We start from the raw sequence: 22,864 nt of genomic DNA on the forward strand, positions 1-22,864 counted from the left end.
ATATCCTGCCCGTTAACTTTGTCTACGGGAACGGCTTCCGCGATCTTTTTCTATGTCTCGAGTCTAACAGAGAGCCATGTCGGCAAACGGACAGCGTGACTAAATACAGTGAGCTGCGTCCCTCCGTATAGTTTCTGTTTCAGTAGGCTGTTACATTAACCTCTGAAGCATTGACAGTGTGTAATCAAAGCCTCTAATTTTTTATTATCAAAAGGGTTTTGATTGAGACTTTTAGCCAATTCTAAAGTCTGAACACACAGCGGCAGCAGTGATGCTTGTGCCCGATCTTAACGCTGATTGGACAATAGGCTACTCATGACGTATACCAAAGATGTTTTATTGCCAAGATAACGATATTCCCTTGTCTCACACTACGGTAACTCGCCCACACAGTCCAGTCTGGGAAGCGCTGGCTGACTTCTCTGGCAGCTGCCGCTACCCCCCCCCCCCCCTCCCTCCCAAAAACAAAAACTCTTCGGATCTATACGATTCACGTGGGTCATATATTTTGATTCTAAACGGCGATTTTCGCCGAAAAGCGACGAGTTTGCAGGTATGGTTTCTCCTAGTCACAACAACACTTGCTGCAAATGCTGCGATTCCTCCCACTGGCCAAAGCTTTTATAATAGGTCCATGGGCGGAACCGGGCGGGACGGGGCGAATGAGAAGACTTTCCTTGACAGTGCAAAGAACACACCGAGCCGACTACAGACTTGCCGTACGTTGTGCGCTTGGGCGGGATGGCATTAAGTAGGCTGTTACCTGGGTCTACTTCTCAAAGCTGTAGGCTAAACAGAAATACTTACACCTGTCTTGACAAAGCAGCCCCTTTTCTGACTGGATTAGCGTTTGTGCAACTGACTAATCCAAAGTGCCAAGACTAGACTTTGTCAAGGCTGGCTTTATCAATCATCCTTTTGTGCAATAGGTCTCAGGTGTGTCTGCGCCTTTATTCCCCCTAAGCCTCAGAAATAACATTGGTTAGTTTACTTTGTACAACATGTTATTGTTGCTTTTGTTTTATGACATTGATTTGTTCTTGGCCATGAGAAAGTTTTAACAACTGTCTAGTGATTAATGATGACAGATGTTATGAACTTTTGACTGCACACCTGTACAGATGAAGCTGTGCTGTCAGCATGACACAGCAGGAATCATGCTGACGCCAAACGGGGATATGTAGTGAATTTGTACATGTATTTCATTCAGTGAGACTTTTTATTTTTAAATACACAGAAACAAGACTGTTTGATCTGCCAATGGTCAAAAAGTCTCATTCTTGCTTTTGATATAAGCTGTTGTGCCTTTGCATCGGTCTCTCTACCAGCCACCGTCCGGAGGTGGTGGAACTCTCTCTTCCTCCTGACCCAAGACAAGGAGGGTCAGTCTCTCTGAGCTTCTCCAAGATCTCTGGAGCCGGTCTTCAGCCTCTCCCCGATCCTGGCCCTTCAGTACGGCCTGTCCAAATAGCCGTAAAGGCCCTCTCTGTAGTGCAACACGCCTGCTGCTCCAAGCAACTATGAAGAACCCAAGGAACGAACCAAGCTGGCAACACAGCAGACCCTCAAGAGAAGACGAACTACCCAGCTAAGAACTACAACCGTAGTCAAGAGACAACAGGACCCAAATTCTGTCCCCTTCAACTGGTTTTCCCAAGCAACTACTGGATCTTCAAAGAAACGTCTGGTATCGTATTTGACCACTGGGCATATAATCAGCTTTAGCATAGTAGGCCTACATGACTAAGAATAAGACTATTTTACCTGAAATGTATATTTACTGATTTGGACTGTTCATTAGCTTGTAAAATGTAGTGTGCCTTTCATTTTACGCTAGACAAATTAGGAAAACGGAGATTAATTTATGGTCTACAGGGTTTGCTTTATTGCATTTCAATGGAAAGAGATCAGTGCAAATCTATAGGACCCAGCTAAGTGCTTGTAAGATAGTCATCCAGTATGTTGGCCAGTAGATTACCAAGTGTCTTTACTTCTTTATTTTGTAGGTTTGAGCTATTTCCTATAGAACAGAACTGGAATGACATCCGCGCGTTGTCTTGTCTCTGGACTATGTCAGGGCATTGACTTCCACCTCAGCCAAAGGTAGTGCTATTCCAGGCCACGTTGGCTGCAGGCATGTCAAAGAAGTTGATATAAATCCTGCAATAGACATGAAGAGAAACAATTTAATGAGATTGTACAATAACAGCGAGCAAGGTATGAGAGATGCAGGGGATATCTGAGTCTGTGCGATTGTGTCCCTTTTACCGGTCAAATGATGTGCAGTAAATGTATTGGCTTTTACCTGTCAGGTGAGATGCCCAGGTGTTTGTTGAGCAGTCCACACAGGACTTTAGAGTATTGCTTGTTTTTATCACCGATCTGGCCAATGCTGTGGAGGGAGCAGATTGCGCAGGGGTCTCCCTTTCCTCCAAACATCATCATTTGGTCCGGGATGATGTGCACAGCAAAGTACTGGTACATGCGAGACAGAGACATATATAAATTCCCTACATACCGTCATAAATAACACATTAATATATTTTTCCCCTTTTTATGCCCAAATAAATTCACATTTAAAGAGGTTTAGCAATACAATATCAGAATAAGCATTCAAAACAATATCAGAATAGGCATTCAAAACCCACCCTGTAAATACAAAAAATCCCCAAAACAGCAAACCCAATGCGAGCTACAGCTGGCTTAAAGGAATACTTCACCCATACGGAACCGGCATTCTATCATGATAAAACCACTGTTACGATATAATGAATGAGGTTTTTCTTCCCTCAGTCTTCCCTTGGCCCAGCTGTCCTGTTAATCCTAACCCTACATTTTTACTAGTGTGATGTCACACACTAGTAAAATGTAGGGTTAGAGACAGTGAGACCATAAAACACTCTTTCTGCCTTTTCTCAGGCTAGGATGATCCGATTTAAAAAATGTTTGCACATTTATACTACATAGGATTTCAGAGTTCAAAACACCTTCATATGTCCACCGGTGAAGTAAGTCTTTAATGTGAAACTAATATTTCACAATAAAAGGTGTGCAGTGTAAAAAGTGACGTAACATAACTGATACTATTTATTAATTTTGATGGCAACCTATCATTTATATAGACCTACTGTATATTCCAGGGGCATTTTGAAATGTGTTTGGCTTCTATGGATCAATCATTTACACATTACAACCCTGCTGGAATAACTATGATTGCACAATTGCACAACAAGCTAATATTCATTCAATCTCTACTTTTAGCTGCAGTTATATAAAGTAAGCTACATTGGCTGATCGTATTGCAGTGAAGTATAATAGCCTATGTCAAGCCCATCCAGATAACAGTTTTAGATGCTGCAGGGATATGAGTTGTGCTCCTGGCCTACCATTTCAGGTTTGCCAACATTTTTGACAAGCTCCTCGGTGAGCACGGACATTAGATCCGCCGGCACATCGCACTTTGCAACGTTGGTGTTCACCACGAACATAGGCATGATTGCTCCTTTTTGGGTGAGATGTATATCCTAGTCGCAGTTCAAGCCGCAAGTGCTGAGATCCCTCTGGCGGAAGAGAAGACTCCTCTCTTGGAGGGTGCGGTGCGGTGGTGCATGCATGTGGCAAAATGACCACAGCGCCTCCATGCGTCATGGAAGAGTATTCTCATACAAATCATTTGTTTTTATTTATTTTTTTGTATTTTTATTTAATTACTTCCTAAACATGTTGATCAGAAAACGGTGTATAGATAACATTAAGTATAGCCTTGGATGGTGTTTTTTTTTTTTTTTTTCATGGTGCGGCTGCTCTTGAGTGTAGGGTTATTACGGTATTGGGCATGCGCAGTGTACTCAGGCATCATAATGCACTGCTGAAGCCAGGAGGCAAGGAGGAAAACAGTGGCAGGGAGAGAGAGAAGTTGGATGGCGCTTCCCTTTGTCGCCGTGTCTCTGTGCGTATGAATATAGAGATAACTTATCCGCTGTCCTTTCAAATACACCGTCCGTCGCAGCTTCACTTTCAACTCTCTTCGCCGGATTTCATCTGACATACGGTGCGTATACAAAGCTAGATAAATAAGCCAGTCTCCTGCCGCTGCTAGCACGAGCACTTCCAGCCGTTATGGAGGGGTTTTTAGTCCTCGTCTACTTTACCATTATTGTATGTTGAACATTTTAATAAGTTAGTAGGCCTACACGAGCTACCTCAACGCTGGGCTGTGTAGGCCTATTTGGTATTTTACTACAATACGGACAGTAGTCGATAATGAAATGGTAATAGAAATGGAATAACCATAACGTTGCTCTATGTTTTCACTGAGCCCTGTCACATTTGACAAGATGTTTCTGGTGCCTCTCATAAAGTTAATTGTAGGCTATCTATTGACACTGTTGAGAGAAGATTGGATTTGCAAAGTGAGCCATGAATTCGATCAGACGCTATGTAACTTTTTGCGATCACAGTGGTTAAAAGCTGTGTCATAACATATGTCTACAGGTTAACTCATGATCATGACATGTTTGCTCGATAACATCAACTGGTTTATTGAACCATTCGTCATGACAGACACGATCGATGATGGAAGAATCCGTGACCACGTTCGAGACGCATCTGACGGCCGTCATGGACAGCCTGATCCGAGGGTCGGTCTGCGAGATCACCAAGCTCTTCCAGGAGACGGTCAACGACTACCTGGTGGAGCTGTCCCTCAACAGGCGGGAGAACGAGTCTCTGCGGCTGCGGCTGAGACTCACCGAGAACAAGCTGAGGACCGAGCGTAAGTACGGGCTGGGCTGGGCCGCCAACCGACGCAACGCCGGGGGGCTGGCGGCGACGACGGCCCAAGTGGAGGCGGTGGAGGAGCAAGGAGCTGGAGGTCTGCTGCGGAAGCGGAAAGTTAAGGTGGCCCGAGGTGAGTTGTAGTATTGTGTCCCCCCTCCCCCTCCCCCTCCTCCAAATAAAAACATAGGCTATTTATTGCTTTAAACTAGTAGGGACTTCCATCACCTTTTAAATGTGTGTTCCTGTCAATTAGGCCATATGAAACCTTACCAAAGACATGAACGTTTTTTAGTATAATTGTGTTTTTTGAATGTGCAGAACACGGGTTTCTTGCTGTGCTCTGTAGTCAGGGCTTATGTGAAGACGCACTTGTTATGTTGGAAACCATCTGGCAAGAGAGCTGATCTCTCTCCCTCCCTCCCTTCCTCCTCTGCCTTCCTCCCTCCCTTCCTCCTCTGCCTCCTCCTCCTCTTCCGCCTCCTCTTCACATGCTGTCCTTCACCTCCCCCCCCTCTCTCTCTCTCTCTCTTTCTCTCTGCTGCATTCTGTCCCTCCCACTCCTCTGTGCCTTAGCTCTCTCACTTCCTCCTCCTCCTACTCCTCCTCCTCATCCTCCGGCTCCTCTTCATGTTCTCTCCCTCTGTCCTTCACCTCCCCCTCTCCTTTTGCTCTCTCTCTCCTTCTCTCTCTCCGCTGCATTCTGTCCCTCCCACTCCTCTGTGCCTTTGCTCCCTCCCTCCCTTCCTGCCTGCCTTGCTCCTCTCCTCTCCTCTCCCTCCCCCACCTCCTTTAAACTATTTCTCTGTCTCTCTCCGACTCCACCTCCTCCTCCTCCTCCCGCTCTGTGCTTCATCACGTTGCGAACACACACACACACACACACACACACACAGACAGACAGACACACATACACACACACACACACACATACACACACACACACACACACACACACACATACACACTCACTCCCCCCAACTCCTCCACTCCTCTCCCTCTCCTCTCCACCACCACCGCCGTAATTACACGCTTCCTCTCCACTTCTACTTCTCCTCTGTCTGTCTGACTGTCTGTCTGTTTGTCTGTCTGTTTCACTCTCTCTCTCTCTCCTCTTTTCACCCAATCACTCTTTCAACATGTCCTCCTCTCTCTTCCTCCTCCTCCTCCTCTTCCTCTCCCCTGTGGACCCCGGCAACTCCCACTTCCCCCTCTGTTCTCTGCCTTTTCTCCTCCCTTTCACGTGTTTTTTTCTCTCTCCTTCCCACTCTCCCTCTCGTCTGTCCTTCTACGCCCCCTCTCCCCTCACTCGTTCATCATGCTCACTCCTCCGCCCACTGATCCCTTTCCTCTCCACCTTCTCCTTATCTCCCACTTCTCCAACCTCTTTTCTCTCTCTCTCTCTCTCTCTCTCTCTCTCTCTCTCTCTCTCTCTCTCTCTCTCTCTCTCTCTCTCTCTCTCTCCATCTGTATTGATGTACGTCCTCACTGTGGTCATCAGTGGAGCCTGCAGGTTTTCAACGTGAAGACTGAATGCGCCTTACTGTCAGTAAAGTTGGAGTCAGCGATTCTGGAGAACACTTGTTGTCAAAATCACCTTACATCCAAATCAGTGAATATCTCCTCATGATCCGCTTCATGTCCGTACTGTGTGTGTGTGTGTGTGTGTGTGTGTGTGTGTGTGTGTGTGTGTGTGTGTGTGTGTGTGTGTGTGTGTGTGTGTGTGTGTGTGTGTGTGTGTGTGTGTGTGTGTGTGTGTTTTTCTGATCATAGCAGAACTTGTGTCAATACCTGGAAATGACGGTCTATTTTAAAAACTCAACTCTCCATCTCTCTCTCTGTCTGTCCTGGCCTCCCCATCATCTCCTCCCACTTATCTCTCTCCTTCTCTCTCGCTCCCCTTCCTGCCGCCCCATGCCCTCATTTCCTCTCCTGCTCCCCCCACTCACACAATTCAATTCCATCCAATTAACTTTATTTATCTGTTAGTAACTTCAATTGTGCAGAGCAACAGTGCATACAGTTCACAAATCCAGCAAAACAATATACCACATACACACATTGCATACCAGTAGTCCAACATTGGTCAAAACTTGCAAAGCACAATACATGAAGAAAAGGCAACACAAACATTAAATAAATAGATAGAACAGTAATTAGTCATTTAGTTCAAAAGAATGGTGTTATATAAAAATGTATATATATATATATATATATATATATATATATATATATATATATATATATATATATATATACATACATAAATTACCATTGATTTTCTCTCTTCTCCACAGGAGGCAAGTCAAAGAAGGTGCCTAACACAGCCTATGGCAAAGGCTGGCCTGGAGGTGGTAGCTGTGGAGGAGGCAAGGAGGCCGCCCGGGAGATGTACCTCGTCCAGTTCCCCGGGGACCGAGAAGAGGAGGAGGAGGAGGAAGAGGGGGATGAGGGAGGGATGGTGGTGGAGGGCGAGGAGGACAGCCTCAGTGTGGAGGGGGAGGAGACCGCCAACATCAAAGAGGAGGTGAGGGAGCCCCCACTGAGGAGGAGAAAAAAGTGGCATAGAAAAATCTCTGCACCTCTCAGCAGCTTCACACCAAACAAAAAAATAGATAAAAAGAACGCAGACAGTGAAAAGAGAGTGATGGTAGTAGCGAGAGAGTTTTTCTTCTTTTTTTTGATTGTGTTTTCCTGCAGAGATGCAGTACATGAAAGGGGAAGGCTTTTGATTTGATATTTAGCTTCCGGAGGAGCCCCGTCAAGTGTGTGTGGGGGAGGGGGAGGAGGGGGGTACATTTGTACCTTAAAGGTGAAGTAAGCGGTTTATTTATGTTAATAAAAGTGTTAAATCGCTCTTTATTCATACAGTAATCACTTACACGATGTGCGCGTTTTATAAAGCCAATCTTTTTTCTGCAAGCAATTCAACTTTATGTAGTATCCCGAAATGTTATCCAATCACAAGAGAGAACGCTACAAACTGACACACGTCCGCACCCGTCTCACTCATGGTCTCACTGCCGGTGCACGCCAGAGCGACACATGGGTGAATGTTTATGCGCCTACAATGGCGGAGCAGGTAAAAATCCTTCCCAATGTCTGTTTTGATGGTTTTTATCATGTTTTATCACACTTATGGATCTTAGATGATGCTAGATAACTTGCTGCTCAAAGACCGCAGTGCATTAATGTGGTGACGTAGGGACGAGTGAGGGTGCTAACTGCAGTAACTGACAGGAACTTAGCTAAAAGAACCATTCCGCTTACAGCTCCTTTAAAGCCAGCGAGCTTTAAGGTAAAATGTTACATGGTTGAGCCAGGGTGGTGAAAAGCTGTTTGCTGTTCCACCACATGACCAAATGACAGGGGCACATAACCACTCTTCATGTCTGTTGCTTATTTAAATATATTCAAAGCGTGCAGATTGTATAATTTAGCCTCCCCGTTAAAGGCGCAGTGTGTAAAGGGAACTGGTGCTTTTCAGAACAGACTTGGTAGAAGTAGGATTTAATTGGTGCGTTTAATATCTACATAGGAGCGGGGGGCCTTCCATGGAAGCCGCCATGTTGCACCACCATGTTTCTACAGTAGCACAGAACAGACTTAAAAACCTTACATGTTTGTTGTCCACCAGTAATGAACCTGTTAGAAGGCGAAAATGTGTACTATAGAATGAATAACTTAATACATCTTTACCTCATCACTTGATATTGTTGAAAGATTTGAGGCAGTGGTGGACGATACCATCTTTAGTAACTAACCTCATGTCCTCAAAGGACTCAATAGCTTCTGTCAATTCTCCTAACAGGAGGGGTCAGTTAGGGAGAGTTGCAATGTATATTTATCACCACTAGATGACGCCCAAATGCACACAGCACCTTAAATCTTTTCATGTGTTTTTGACTGATGATAAAATGGGTTTGAAGAATATAAAATATCACACAGTGTTTTTCTCAGATGCATTGTAAACATATGGGTCCATAATGTATGGTAATGATGAGTGCTGCATTTTCATCAAAAGCTTTTTACAAATGTTAACAATAATTGGCATATTGTCATTTGTTCTAAAACTCCATGTGCTCTTCTCAATGCAGTTTTTTCCAACAGAGGGCTATCAACCCGCCTCTCTGCGGCTAATCAAGGAGGCTCTGAAGATGGACCCGCCAAACAAGAACCTCCGCACTGGCGCCAGAGCTCAGAGCCAAGGTAATGAGCCCAGGAACACACTGATTGTGGGAGTGTTAAGTTAGAGAAATGTCCACAAGTTTGAAAGAAAGTGGAAATGATTGCTCACCCCCTCTCTCTCTCTCTCTCCCTACCTCTGTCTGTCTCTCCTCAGGCGACCTGTCAGATGGTCCCTCTAGCCTTTGTTGGGGAGAGAGAGAGTACAAGGAGGAGGAGGACTGGTCTGATGGCCCAGGGGAGCAGTCTGAGGTGGGCATTACCATGGAAGAGCTGAGGCATCTGGAGTTGGCACTGAGGGCCGAGCCTCCCTCAGTGACGGTCTCCAAGCCCGTCAGCATAGCCCCAGAGGCCCCAAAGTACATCGGTCTGGATGGAATGGAGCAGGATGAAGGGCTGGAGCCTCAGCCGCCGGTCCTGCAGAGAGAGGAGACCATCGGGCACAGCAATGCCAAGGCTGGAGAGGTGGGGGGAGCCGAGCTGAAATCAGTCAGGTCCAAGAAGTCCAGAGAGGGCGACTTGGCTGTAGTTGCGACCGCAGAGGACGCTGTGGAACTGGGGGAGTCTGAGCACCTGCCGCGCCACCTGTCCACTCCGGGGAGTGTGGGCGAGAGCGCAGGTGAAGAAGAGGAGGATTGCGGGGACCTGCTCCACTTCTGCACACACTGCGGAGGGGGCTTCACCTCAGAGACTGAGCTAAGGGATCACCCCTGTCCACTAGGAGGCTCCTCTCAACTACCTGGCAGCGGCGGAGAGGAGATCCTCTTCCCGTGCGCCCACTGCGGCAACACGTTTAGCCACGCATGGGCGCTCAAGAACCACGAGTGTGCCTGCGCCGCAGAACGACCGCACTGCTGCGAGATCTGCGGCAAACGCTTCACGCACTCGCGCTCGCTAGAACGCCATCATCTGGTGCACACGGGAGAGAGGCCGCACCGCTGTGCCCAGTGTGGACGCAGCTTCAGCCGCCTGGGGAACCTGGAGAGGCACCAGAGGATTCACACCGGAGAAAGGCCGTACGGATGTGAAGTGTGCGGGAAGCGCTTCAGTCGCGTGGAGTATTTAAAGAGACACCAGCTGGTACACAACAGTGAGAAGCCCACGCTGCAATGCGGCAGCTGTGGGAGCGGCTTTAGTGATGTGGAGCAGCTTAAGAACCACCAGTGTTTTTAAAAGCGTCTACTTTGAATGTCTGAGACTGGAAAGAAAAAAAGCGGGTTTTTAAATTGAATGTGGTAGATCATGAAGATGTTATTCTCAATCATGCGGAGATAGCCTTTCTTATTCGCACTAGTAAATGAGTAATTAAAGAAGGCCAATTACCCAAAGTCGACAGGAAGTCAATTGTACATGTTGTTTCTCTGTAGGAGGAGAAAAAAAATGAATCTCAGACACTAAGACCTTTTCATTTGAGGTGTTATCGTTTGTATGTACCAAAACTTGTACTTATTTTCCACAATCAAGAAATTGTACATTATTGTCTTTTTTATTAATAATTCAATCATGTTAAAGTGGATGTCTTTTTCTGACAATATAATAATTGACGGCTTGATATTTTGTATGTTTGTGCTTTGGTCATATGGAGAAATAAATATTTCTATTCGTCGAGAAGGCTCTTCATCCATTTCAATTATGCTTTTAATTTGAAATTCACTGGGTCAGGGAACATTTTACGAGATGACATTGATGCAAGGGAAGATACTCATTTTGAAATATCATATTCATAAGGATGATTCAGTAGGCCTCACAGCCCTCATTTATCTCCTGCGACCCGGGATTGAGATGGCCCATGTTGTAGCAGGACATCTTATTATCCCAATTTAACAACCAAAGTAGATTGTATAGGAGGCTGGGAAATGCTGAATATCTGGGTTGCCTTTGTGGGATGCCATCTTAAAGACGGAAAGAGAAGGAGATACCAGTAAAAGCTTTTTGCTGCTTATTTTTGATGATATAAGTTTAACAGAGTGAAACAGGTGTGTGAGCGATTTAGTCAACTAGAATGAAAATAACTATATAACATAAAAATCAATTAGATGAAATCATGCTTTGTTTACTCTGAGAATATATGATGCATGTGATAGCATTTGTTTAGTTTGAGAGAACCTGCTTCTGCTTGAAGGTATAGAGGCAACAAATGCATGCAAGCACACATTGACCACAATGAGTATTTAACATGAAGTTACCATCACACTTTACAACCCAAACACAACGTCCCATCAGATCTACACATGCAAATATGTCTGTGTGATCTCCCACTTATGATCTAGCCTATAGTATATGGACACACCTAACTCTTAAATGACACCTCGATCAAAGAACAAATGTGAATTCAAGTTCACTGAACCTAAAATAAGTTTTTGTTGAGCAGAAACATGGCTGTGTCTGTAGTGGAGAAAGAAATGCTTAATAGTGGACAGTAAACACAATCACACTTTGTTTCAGACAGACAACCTCTTAGACTCAAACTACTCCGCAAACTGGCCAAGATCTTTTTCTTCAAGCTGAGTAGGGAACATTATTAATCAGCTGTATACCCAAACACCTTGCAGTCCTTTAATTAAAAACTCTCCGCCCAGCCTCTGATGATGGTGGGATTGTGTCATAATTAGCCCACAAACTAACACATGAACCAGTAACATGTCACACTTTGGTATTTTGTCATATACATAACTAAAACAATAGACTTAGATATTGTTGGTTTTTTTTTTATGAACGGAATTTAAAGAAAAAACCCTAAATGTGGCTAAATATGTAGGTGAATAATGACTATCCAGGTTAAAGTTGTGTTACTTGCACAATCCAGCAGGGGGCAATGAGTTGACTTTGAAAGGGAAAAATCTTGTTTTCTATTAAATTACAGAGGTGTCATTTCCTCTCCCTGCCACAAGGCAATGGACCCTGAGGCAATTGTACATCAGGGTGTGTCAGTCACTATGGCAATACAGTTGGGTGCATATTTTAGAAACAGACTTTAAACCTAGGAGCAAAGGACGTTAAAACACTGCTCTTTAAGATGAAAGGGCAGCTGTATGTGTGAATACCTCTTATTCAATCATTAAAAAAGCAAATGTTTTATTTCATCCATATCAACTTTATTTAATTGGAAGATGCATGTTTTAATATGACATTGACAAGAGGGAACCATATTTTATTTTGCCAAAAATATCAATTTCGAATAATCATGGGAAAGGCAGCATATTAACGAAACACTTTAAACTGATGGAAGGAGTTGACAAAGTATGAGGAGGAGTCTGCTCTGCACCTGCTCACAAGGAGGCTCTGGGTTTAATGGATGATAACTGTGTCGGTAAGTTAACAAGTGAGTTGGACACAGATTTGAAACTTTTCATCTTATGTCTTACACTGCCCCTTAAAAAGAGTAATTTTGGGGATTTCCAATCTTTTCTCTAGGATACCCTCCAAATCTGTCAAATCCATCTGCTCCACAGCATAGCCCATTCCCTTCACAATGTCCTTCCCACTATTAGCGTCATTTCTTCCCACTGCAGCGAATGTAGGGTCGTCAGATTTGGAGGGGCAGCAGTAGGCAGACCACATGTACTCTGGAATAGTCACCCTGCCTTCACTGATCGTGTGAGTTCCAGACGCATAAGGCATGACCCCAGTGATCACATACATCGGATTCGGCTTGCAGGAGTCAATGAATCTTTTTAACACCTCATCCTCCAGCTTTTTCCAGGTTTTACCGTTTGAGCCTTCCTTTTGAGGGACAATGTTGGTCAGGGTGAAGGTGGCTTTACGGTTGTCTTTTGTCTTCTGATGCGAGCTGGGAGCAAGATGGCCCCTGGTGTAGCCGGAGTCTTTGTAGTCGTCTTCCACTGCCTGACTGTCTATCAAGTTCTGGTCGATTGGCTTACTGAATATTTCCATCTCTTTGTTGTTAGTGGAAGACGCCAGCTTAATAACACAGAGAGATATCATTAGCGGTTTCCATACTGTTTGAGTTTGACATACATATTGCAATGTGTGTTGTATTTAAAGGTGTGTGGGCTGCGAGGTAACAGTTGCTGCAAATGCACATTGACAACCAATAACGTCTCTCTTTTTTTTATAAAAATGCATGAATATACTTAATGTGTTCTTTTGCCACTTTCAAATTCTTATTATATCTACATTCATTCACAAGTTGCTTTATGATTTAGACATGCTTTACTCTTCACTGAACAACTCAGCCCACCCCCCTTATATGCAAACACGTAGCGGTACAGTTAGTCTTTGTTGGAATTGGCTGTCCTGAACATGACACAATGTTATCCACCTTACCTGTGGTTCACCCTTCCATTCAACGTTAGGTTGTTTGTCCTCTGAAGTATCAACAATGTACGCAGAGTACAGTGGAGTGCGATGCTTACTGTTATACAGGCTGGCAAAGTGGTACTGGTTATTGTAAAGTTGGCATATTGGCTTATAATCCGTTACACTGATACCCTCTGGTGGAGTATCTAAATAAAAGAATTTTTTGCAATTGGCAAAGTCTTTGCCGACCTCTCCAAGGACCAGTCCACTGAACCAGGGGAGGAGAAGAAGCAGAGCTCCTGTTGAGAAGTGCAGCATCCTCCTGTAAAACAGAGCAGTACACTGAATCTGTGTTGTAGAAAAATATGTTTTTTAAAGAGAGAGCTAACACAGTTTCAAGATCTCCCCTCAGACAAACACTGGTCTTACCAAGTTCTTCTTTCCAACACTGAGTGAGTACCAAACTGTATGTATCAGCTGTGTATTCAGTCGCAGGCTATGAACCTCAAAGCAGCTCAAGACTTAAAACTCTCCATCCTCTTCTGGTGTGGTGGTTTGGTACTGATGCCAGCCCATAATATAAATTATGTATTTGAATATTCAAGGCGTTCATAATGGGTTAGTGCATGGATCCATACCAGCAACACAAAGTGAGGAACCACATACATGATGTTGATCTTGACAAAAAGTTAAATGACGTGGTTACGAGTTAGTAAAATGTTGATATCATAACTCTGCACGAAAGTGAAGCTGCTCAGAGCTGTAAGACATAGAACACATTGTTAATAAAGAACTGGTAAGTATTCAAAACACAACCAAGCAGAGATCATCATTTAGCTCCTTCTGCTTTTTCTTAAAACTACAGGAAAAAGTCTGATATTCTTTTTGTATTTCGTACATTTTTATTTAAATACACTTAACTCTACATTGCTCTAAGTGGGGCTTTGCCTATTTTTTTTTTTTTTTAAAGATATTTTTTGGGGCATTTTTATGCTTTTTATTGACAGTGCAGAGAGACAGAGGTGAAATGGGGCAGAGAGGGGAGTGACATGCAGAGAACGACCGCGGGTGGGAATCTAACCCGGTTCTGCTGCTGGGCCCGGCCCGGGAGGGGGACGCCTTACCAACTGAGCTAAAGGCGCCCCCCGCTTTGCCTATTTTCAAACCTGTTCTAACTCCCTCACCCATCTACCCACCTGCTTCACATTCTCTCATCAACCACAACACATTTACTCTTTGTCAGATCTGTCGTTGTCATTATTTCTGACGTTATTAGTTATGCCTCCTGCCTGTTAACTTGCTTACTTACCTGGATGTCTGATATCTACCTGGACCTGTACCTGCTTGTCTGTCCCTCTACATAACTGTACCTAGCAAAATAATCCCTACATTTCAACCTGCTGCCGCTTCTGTCTGGCCAACAAGCCAGCACATTAAAAAAGTAAAGGGCAAAGTCCCCCTCCCGTATTTGAATATTCAAATCTTTCACAATGTATTGGTAGTCTTCCTATTGAGACATTTTTGTGTGTTTTAGATATCAAAACAACAGAATTATAGTTGATATCATACCTCTGCACGTAAGAGAAACTGCTTTGTAAAACAAAGGACACATTGTTAATAAAGAAATGGTAAGTATTCCAAACACAACCAAGTAGATATTACCTTCTTGCAACACGCTTATAAGGACATTGGACACATTAGCAGCAGCTTACCCAGCCATAACAATGATATTAACAAATTAACCAATGCATTTTGTAAATTTAAATGTTCACATGTGTCACTTTTATCAAAAGCCAGGACTTAATGCTTTGTGTGAAGGTTTCGACATACTACTTTTCATACTACTTTCTTATAAAAGTTATTTTACCTTGCGTGTAAGCTATTTACTGTTATTGTTATCTCATTCGCTTTCTTAAAACTACAGGAAAAGTCACACTTAACTGCATTCTCCTACATTGAGAAGATACAACTTTGACTGTAAAGTAAATATGTCTTAATTTGGAATGGTTTGAAAAGCATGTGGTGCTCTGTTGTAGTATCTCCATCTCAAGTGCACCGCTCTAGGTTTGCACCTGTCAGGCCACTAGTCATTTCTTTAAAATCTCACATTACAATGCAAACATCATATCTGTTTCGTATGAAAAGAAGTAGATAAAACCTCATTTAACCATAGCTACGTTATTGTAGGCATGTGAATAAATTATACGTGGGTGTCATTCCTTTACAGACTTAACCCCATATAATTGATTAAGATAACTTTTAAACTTGGTATGAACCGTTCTTAGTGACCATAATAAACTTTACAACTCTGAACAGGTCCTAACATGCTGAACATTTCTGTCTGCCTATTGACGTACGACATGCACAATACATAACATTTCATTGGACTAATTTGTGTCTAAAGAGTAAGTCAGAAGTTAACAACCTACACTTGCTCATTTCTGCTGCCCTGCCACAAACATGGTGAGTTTTATTCTAGGTTATTATTACACCTGCTTTTTCCATGTATTAATAATTCTGAACATCCCCCACCTATGAGAAAGGCATTAAACCAGTTCAGCTAACATTATCACGACTGATCACTCTCATGTCACTGATCAAAGTAATAGAAGTAATTACAGTAACAATTTGTCATTCACAGGACAAAGACCAAACAACTGTTTACAGCTGCTGAAAATGTGGACGGCTGCGGAAGGGACACAAGCTGAGACAATCGCACCATGGAGCCGGTACCACACCTTATACAACAAAACACTGATGACACAATACAAAGAAGGCAGGATGCCCTGTCATCCAGTCTGGACCTGGCTGCAGCCTCAGAAAGCGGACCAGATTCATCGTTGTACTAATGTTGGACAGGGCAGTGGACTGTGGGGTAGCAGTCGATTCTGGGTCTTCCTGCCAAGGACACCTCTCCATGACTGGCCCCAGGAGTTCCCATTAACTGTGGTCCAGAGGCAGTTCCCCCTTTGCCTGGCCTTTGCTGTCACAATCAATAAAAGTGAGATTGATACAATCCATCTTGCATATGCACATTTTCATATTACACTTTCTATTGAATGGTAGGTACCTGACCCTGTGTCTTCTGCAGGACAAGAGGTCAAGAGAGTTGGTGTGTTCAAAGCTCTAGACTGCCGAATGTTCACGTGTAACTTTTTTTATTTTCTTAGTGTCCTGGCTTTAGTGTGAATGCTTAGTGTGAATGTTGCACAGTTTGTTATTTGATAGCAAAGACCAGTGTGTGGATTGTGCTTTTTGCCAACATTTTCAGGATGTGGATAATTTATTCCTATGAAAGTTATTTTACCTTGCGAAACAAAATATTTGTGTTTGAACTGTTATTATACTATCTCCTGCTTTCTCTTACAACTACAGGCAAAGTCTGGTTTATTTTTTGGGATTTGGTAGATCTATATTTAAAAAAAAGTGAAGGCAAAAATGATTTATCAGCTCTGTTCTCAAACACGAACTATAAACCTCCTTGCAGCTCTGTAGGTAAGAACTCATGCCCCAGCCTCTGATGTTGTTGGGACTGTGTCACTGTATCAACCACCACATGACAAAGCAACATGCCACACCTCTGCTCCACACTTTAGTATTTTTTCATGAATTGGTTAATTATTAACTTTAACAAAGTAGTCTTAGATATTGTTGGGACTTTTTTTATTAGCTGATTTTAAAAGAAAAACTCCTCAAGTGGTAAAATAAATCGCACTTTGCTATAGAAGTATTCAGCTTGTATTAGGCCCTACTGATTTAAAGTTGTGTTTCTTGCACAGTCCAGTGGAGGACGATGAGTTGACTTTGAAACATGAAGGGAAAAATCTTGTTTTTATTGAATTACAGAGGTGTAATTTACTCTCTATGCCACAAGATGGCAATTGTGCATCAGGGTGAGTCAGTGCACTGTGACAACACTGACGGCTGCTGTTGTTACAGGTGTAAGAGCGCATATCTATCTATCTATCTATCTATCTATCTATCTATCTATCTATCTATCTATCTATCTATCTATCTATCTATCTATCTATCTATCTATCTATCTATCTATCTATCTATCTATCTATCTATCTATCTATCTATCTATCTATCTATCTATCTATCTATCTATCTATCTATCTAACTATCTATCTATCTATTGTCGTTTCTGGACAGACTTTCAAAAACTGTGGTGGTACCAGGATGATGAAAAAGAGACAGCTTGATGCAGTTGAGGAGGTTTTCTGGAACAATTCTTTATTATAAACAAAAACTCAGACTGCAATCAAAAGAACGAAGCCAATCAAAATATGCGAAGTATTGGAGTCAAATTGAAGTGAGGTAGATGCTTCATGAAAAGCTCCTAGCAAAACCCGCTATTCTTCTGATTCTAAGGCCTTTTTATCCTCAGACTCTAAGTAAGATGAGTGTCACTTTGGTCATTAGGATCTGCCCCCTTGTTGTCCCTGATAGGTGGACACTGACTATTCCTCAGACTATTACCAAAAGAGGCTTAGTTGGAAACATCATCTTCAAAGGAATGCACCATGGGGTGCCTATGAGTCTACTCAGAATTTCAGAATAGTAAGGTTTAACAACCTCACATAAACTAACTACTGTTAGACTCGTAAAACAGTCATTCCCGAGCCTATTTTAATGTATGCAAGCTAAAGCTGAAATACCGGAGGTTTCCCTTTCGATGACCAAGCCAAACAACCCAGATTCCTGACCCTGTCTCTTACCATTCAGGGGTGAGCACTATTTATATAATGGCCTTGTTGTGGGACACTACATGACAGTCCTTTCCTATAGCTCAGCACACATGGAGAGATGCACTTTGACTTGTAGATATCTTGTTATTCAGTATAATGGTTTTACTTAATTAAACAGTCATTTTAGGATGTGTTATGACAAAATACACTACACTATCTATCTATCTATCTATCTATCTATCTATCTATCTATCTATCTATCTATCTATCTATCTATCTATCTATCTATCTATCTATCTATCTATCTATCTATCTATCTATCTATCTATCTATCTATCTATCTATCTATCTATCTATCTATCTATCTCTCTCTCTCTCTCTCTCTCTCTCTCTCTCTCTCTCTCTCTATCTATCTATCTATCTATCTATCTATCTATCTATCTATCTATCTATCTATCTATCTATCTATCTATCTATCTATCTATCTATCTATCTATCTATCTATCTATCTATCTATCTATCTATCTATCTATCTATCAAGCAAGAAATGTCTGTCTGTATGTGTGTCTGTCTGTGACTCGCATATCTCTCTGAGTTTTAGTCAGATCGACCTGAGCTTCCGGATATTGTTTGCGCACGGCACGAAGGTGTGCATCCTTGATGGATTTTGATGTTTTTTGGATGGGTACTGCACTAGTTTTAGAAACAGACTTCAACATTTCACAATAAAAGGAGGAGAGGACAGTAAAACATTGCTCTTTATCCATCCTTTAATTATTTTGGAAGTCAATTGTACTTTAAGACGATTTATGGTGTTCTCTTTTGCATGTACATGAAATGATTCACGATGAATCAATTAAATACAAATGTTCATGTTTGTATCGATAATTCACCCTTTTCCTGAAAACATATATAAATAGTTCACAGCTTGGTTTTATGTTGCTTCAAATAATTGAACAGGATTGTTTATTTAATCCATATCAACTTTATTTAATTGGAAAAAATCATGTTTCAATGTTTGAATATTTATTTTGCCAAAAACATCAATTTCAAACAATCACAAGACAAGGCAGCCTATTACTGTAACCAAACACTTTAAACTGATGGGGGGGGGTAATAAAGGATGATTGGACATAGGGGCTTTGAGTACAATATACGAGACCTGTGTCGGTAGGTTAACAACTGATTATAACAACCAAACTGAAACGTGTCATCTTTATTTCATACACTTTGCTACTGACACTGGCCATCAAACAGAGTGATAGGCATGGCCAGCCTTTGTGTCAGGATGCCCTCTAGTGTCTCTAAAGACATCCGTCTCACATCATAGCCCTTTACCGAGGCCTTCGCCTTGGCATTCACCGGCACTATCTCCTCTCCACTGTTGCGGTCATTTCTTCCCACTGCAGCATATGTGGGGAAAAGGGGCCTCATGGCTTCAGGAAGGCTGGCATTGAAGCACGGGCAGCAGTAGGCGGACCACATGTACTCGGGAACAGACACCCTGTTCTTGATCCTGTGTTCTACTGACTTATATGGCATAGCACCTGTGATCACATACATTGGGCCTTGGCAGAAAGCTTTGAATTTCTTTAACACCTCATTCTCCAGAATGCTCCAGGGCCCAGAGTTGGAGCCTTTCTTCTGAGGCACGATGTTGGTCAGAGTGAAGGTGGCCTCACGGTTCTCTATGGTCTTCTGATGCAAGCTGGGATTGAGATGGCCCCTGGTGTAGGTGGAGTTTGTGTAGTCACCATTCACTGCCTGGCTCTCAATCACATTCTGGTCAACAGGGTTACGGAAGGGTTGCATCTCTGAGCTGGCACGGGAAAACGCCAACTTCATGACAGAAGGAGAGAGAGAGAGAGAGAGAGAGACAGACAGACAGAGAGAGAGAGAGAGAGAGAGAGAGAGAGAGAGAGAGAAAAAAAATGTCACTGTTTGGAAGCCACAAAAGAGTATTTTGTTTCTTAGTGGTAGGTGTGTGACTTGTAAACTTGTGCACTTTGCAAATGAAAAATGAAAATGAAACCTTTGACATGTATCTTTCCTTTCTTTGTGACCTCAACAGAGAAAAGTCAACTGTGTATGACAGCATTCTTGTATTTTCAGTTTGATATAGTTGGTTATTCTGTTTTTGCTTGTATGCAATGGCAAAACCCTAACTGAGCTAACACATTGACCACAGTGACACTATATTTACACCGAAACTTGTCACTGTACCAAGAAAGTTGCAAAACCCAGCCCTTGTCAGAGAACTATTTCCACACTAATCTAAATGTTCACACTTCAGTTGCCAGTTTAACCGCTACACACTGCTAAAACTAATGATGCCCAACACAGCAGTCGTGCAATAAGGACTGCGCGTTAGGTTTTATTCATAAATCCTACTTTCATGAATCCTGATATGTTTGTTTTTGGTTGACACAGTTTATCGTGCTGTTACACTGTATTGCACTATAAATGTATGCTATTTAGCCTATGCTCTCATTGATATAAATGGGTTGGACAAAATAAAAGAAACACCTTGCAACTAAGTACATCATCTGATCATATCTAAACAATTCACAAATAAAAACGTAACACACAAACAGAATACAGTAAGTCTTCAATGAAGATGGCTGCAGTTGAACACCACTACATACTGTTTCCCCACTCACCTGTGGTTCATACATCCAAGTGGCAGCAGGCCGCTTGCCATCTGGAGCATTGAGTCTGTACGCAGAGTAGAGCGGTGTGCGATGCTGACGGTTATACAGGCTGGCAAAGTGGTACTGGTTTTTGAAGCGCTGGCATATTGGCTGCAGGTACCCTGGCCCCGAGATGCCCTGTGGTGGGGTTTGACTATAGAAGAAATCCAGGCACTGGGAGAAGTCGTTGCTGATCTCTCCAAGAGCCAGTCCATCCAACCAGGGCAGGAGAAGGAGCAGGGCTGGCAGCATCTTCCTTTGAGACATCCTGTACTACAAAGCACTACTCAAAGAGATGTGGACTCTCAAATACAACCTATGTTTCCTATGTGTCCACTCAACGTTTGTGACATATCACTGAGTTCCCTCCTATATACATACAGACAACCGGAAGCCTGTGTGACCATTTTGAAATGTTCAAACTTCCCCTGCTAACCAGCCCTCACATCAGCCCCTGCTTTCTGGGAAACAATGATTTTGCATATCCTTTTTTCACTAATCAGCTGAGATAACCTTGTTATAACCTGGACAGAGCATCAAGAAGAATGACCTGTTGAAACTGTGGTAAAGGCTACAGGAAGTGACAGTGCATGTGTCTGTTCCCTGACACAACATGTACAACAAAATTGGATGCAGTCCTATCAGTGCAAACATCAGAAAGTGCAGAACTGATCAAATAAATATAAAAGAGCCTCTAAAACGCTAAAAAAAATAGGCAGAAGTATAGAGTACAGAACTATAAAGTAAAAACACAATATACCACACAAAGAAGACCATAACAACATGATTGATTCGTAATGATGCATATTAAAGTATGCAGATGAGGTGTTGAATGGTGTTTCGCTGCACAATGTCTTATTTACTATCTATGGTCTGTACCCAGCTTTCTCACACTGTCTAAAAAGAGATGAAGCATCATGGGTCCTTGCATGAGGAAGAACTACAGTTAGATGCTTGCCATAGTCACAGACATTCGCTCTCTCAATGGTCTTGCATTTATATATCCTGTTTATTATATCCCAAACTGTCTCTAGGAGTTGTTAATTGCATCTGCCGATGTTTGTAATATCCAATAATTTGTTGGATGATATCATAACGCAAACACACTCCTTTGACTAAGTCAGCTCCCTTTGTTTCATTTTCCTCTCTCTCTCTCTCTCTCTCTCTCTCTCTCTCTCTCTCTCTCTCTCTCTCTCTCTCTCTCTCTCTCTCTCTCTCTCTCTTCTCGCTTTCTCTCTCTCCAGTTTCTGTGTGTTCTTGTATTCCTCTGTGACCAAAACTTGCCTCATTATGGGAACCAGAGATATTTGTCGGAAGATATAAAAGCTATATTACAGTTACTTCCTTTATTTCCACCTGTCCTCTTAGAAGAGAAACACCCCCATCAAATACTTATTTCCTCCACTGTATTTGCTAAATCAGAAAATTGTAACCGCAAGCTGTAGCAGTTTGCTCACACCTGACAGTAAGCTACACCAATAAGCCGCCCATGTGTAAATATTTAGTGACCGCTATCTCCACATAAAGAGCTTGTGCAACCACTAGAACTAGGCAGAGTGGAAAGCTAGTGCAACCTGTTTATGGAGACCCATTTCCCTCTTTTAAATACCCTGTAGGTAAAACTAAGAACTGTAAGCTAATAGAGAAATATGATAATATATACAGTATATAATAAATAGAGAAAAAGAACAAGGCACAATTCTTCAACAATTTCCCTCATTTCTGTTATATTTGAAAGGGCAAACTTTACATGTAGGCCACAGAATTCCTCACAAGTGCCATATTCTAAAACAGAACTTACGCTATATAAATGGTTTTGACATTGTGACTAATTTCTTTATTAATTGTTATTAATAAAAAAAATGTGAGTTGTGGCAGGTCTCCCTTCTCCTCATGACACTATGAATTCATTGACCCCTGATCCCCTAGCATCTTTATGAGCATTTAGGGGGAAAACATGATTAACAACTTTAAAACATTTATGACATATGCCTACCTGTAATAAAGCTCTATGAGAGACGAATGACCAACTTTTGTTTTTTGATTAGGTAACTCTGGACTCTTCATTATTGATGATTCCTTAATAGTAGGTGGCCTATAGGCTACAAGTGCAGGCCTGATATTTGTTCCCTTTTATTAGGCTATGCTAGACTGTTTAAGAGCGTTTTTGTCAATAACTCAGTTTTCAATTGGTTCTCTAGCATTACAGAAAAACAAAAGGGTGACCTCGCCTATCAGAAAGTGACATTTTTCTTTTCTCAA

General features: G+C 42.4%; 3 protein-coding genes across 4 annotated transcripts; 1 reads left to right on the forward strand and 2 right to left on the reverse strand.

Annotated features, from left to right (window-relative positions):
* Positions 1-1,716: 1,716 nt before the first annotated feature.
* Positions 1,717-3,571, reverse strand: mif (macrophage migration inhibitory factor). The gene is made up of 3 exons (XM_080035419.1): positions 3,387-3,571; positions 2,306-2,475; positions 1,717-2,160 (listed from the first exon to the last, which is right to left on the reverse strand). The coding sequence occupies exons 1-3, from the start codon at positions 3,492-3,494 to the stop codon at positions 2,094-2,096; spliced, it is 345 nt and encodes a 114-aa protein (XP_079891545.1). The 5' UTR covers positions 3,495-3,571; the 3' UTR covers positions 1,717-2,093.
* Positions 3,572-3,894: 323 nt separating this feature from the next.
* LOC307256456 (uncharacterized protein) lies at positions 3,895-10,501 on the forward strand. Of its 2 annotated transcripts, none has more exons than XM_080035411.1 (5): positions 3,895-4,053; positions 4,564-4,909; positions 7,074-7,303; positions 8,874-8,985; positions 9,119-10,501. In XM_080035411.1, exons 2-5 carry the CDS (start codon positions 4,573-4,575, stop codon positions 10,132-10,134), a joined length of 1,695 nt encoding a protein of 564 aa, XP_079891537.1. In that variant the 5' UTR covers positions 3,895-4,053; positions 4,564-4,572; the 3' UTR covers positions 10,135-10,501. The 2 variants fall into 2 exon arrangements, with proteins under 2 accessions (XP_079891537.1, XP_079891538.1); XM_080035412.1 differs by having other exon boundaries at positions 7,077-7,303.
* An 8,487-nt stretch (positions 10,502-18,988) lies between these two features.
* On the reverse strand, positions 18,989-20,869 carry LOC307256923 (endonuclease domain-containing 1 protein-like; the record flags this gene model as incomplete). The annotated part of the gene is made up of 2 exons (XM_080036039.1): positions 18,989-19,751; positions 20,573-20,869. 2 exons carry the CDS (start codon positions 20,867-20,869, stop codon positions 19,146-19,148), a joined length of 903 nt encoding a protein of 300 aa, XP_079892165.1. The 3' UTR covers positions 18,989-19,145.
* Between the last annotated feature and the right edge of the window lie 1,995 nt (positions 20,870-22,864).

The sequence above is a fragment of the Ammodytes marinus genome, assembly GCF_949987685.1.
Source record: "Ammodytes marinus genome assembly, chromosome: 10".
NCBI lineage: Eukaryota > Metazoa > Chordata > Actinopteri > Uranoscopiformes > Ammodytidae > Ammodytes > Ammodytes marinus.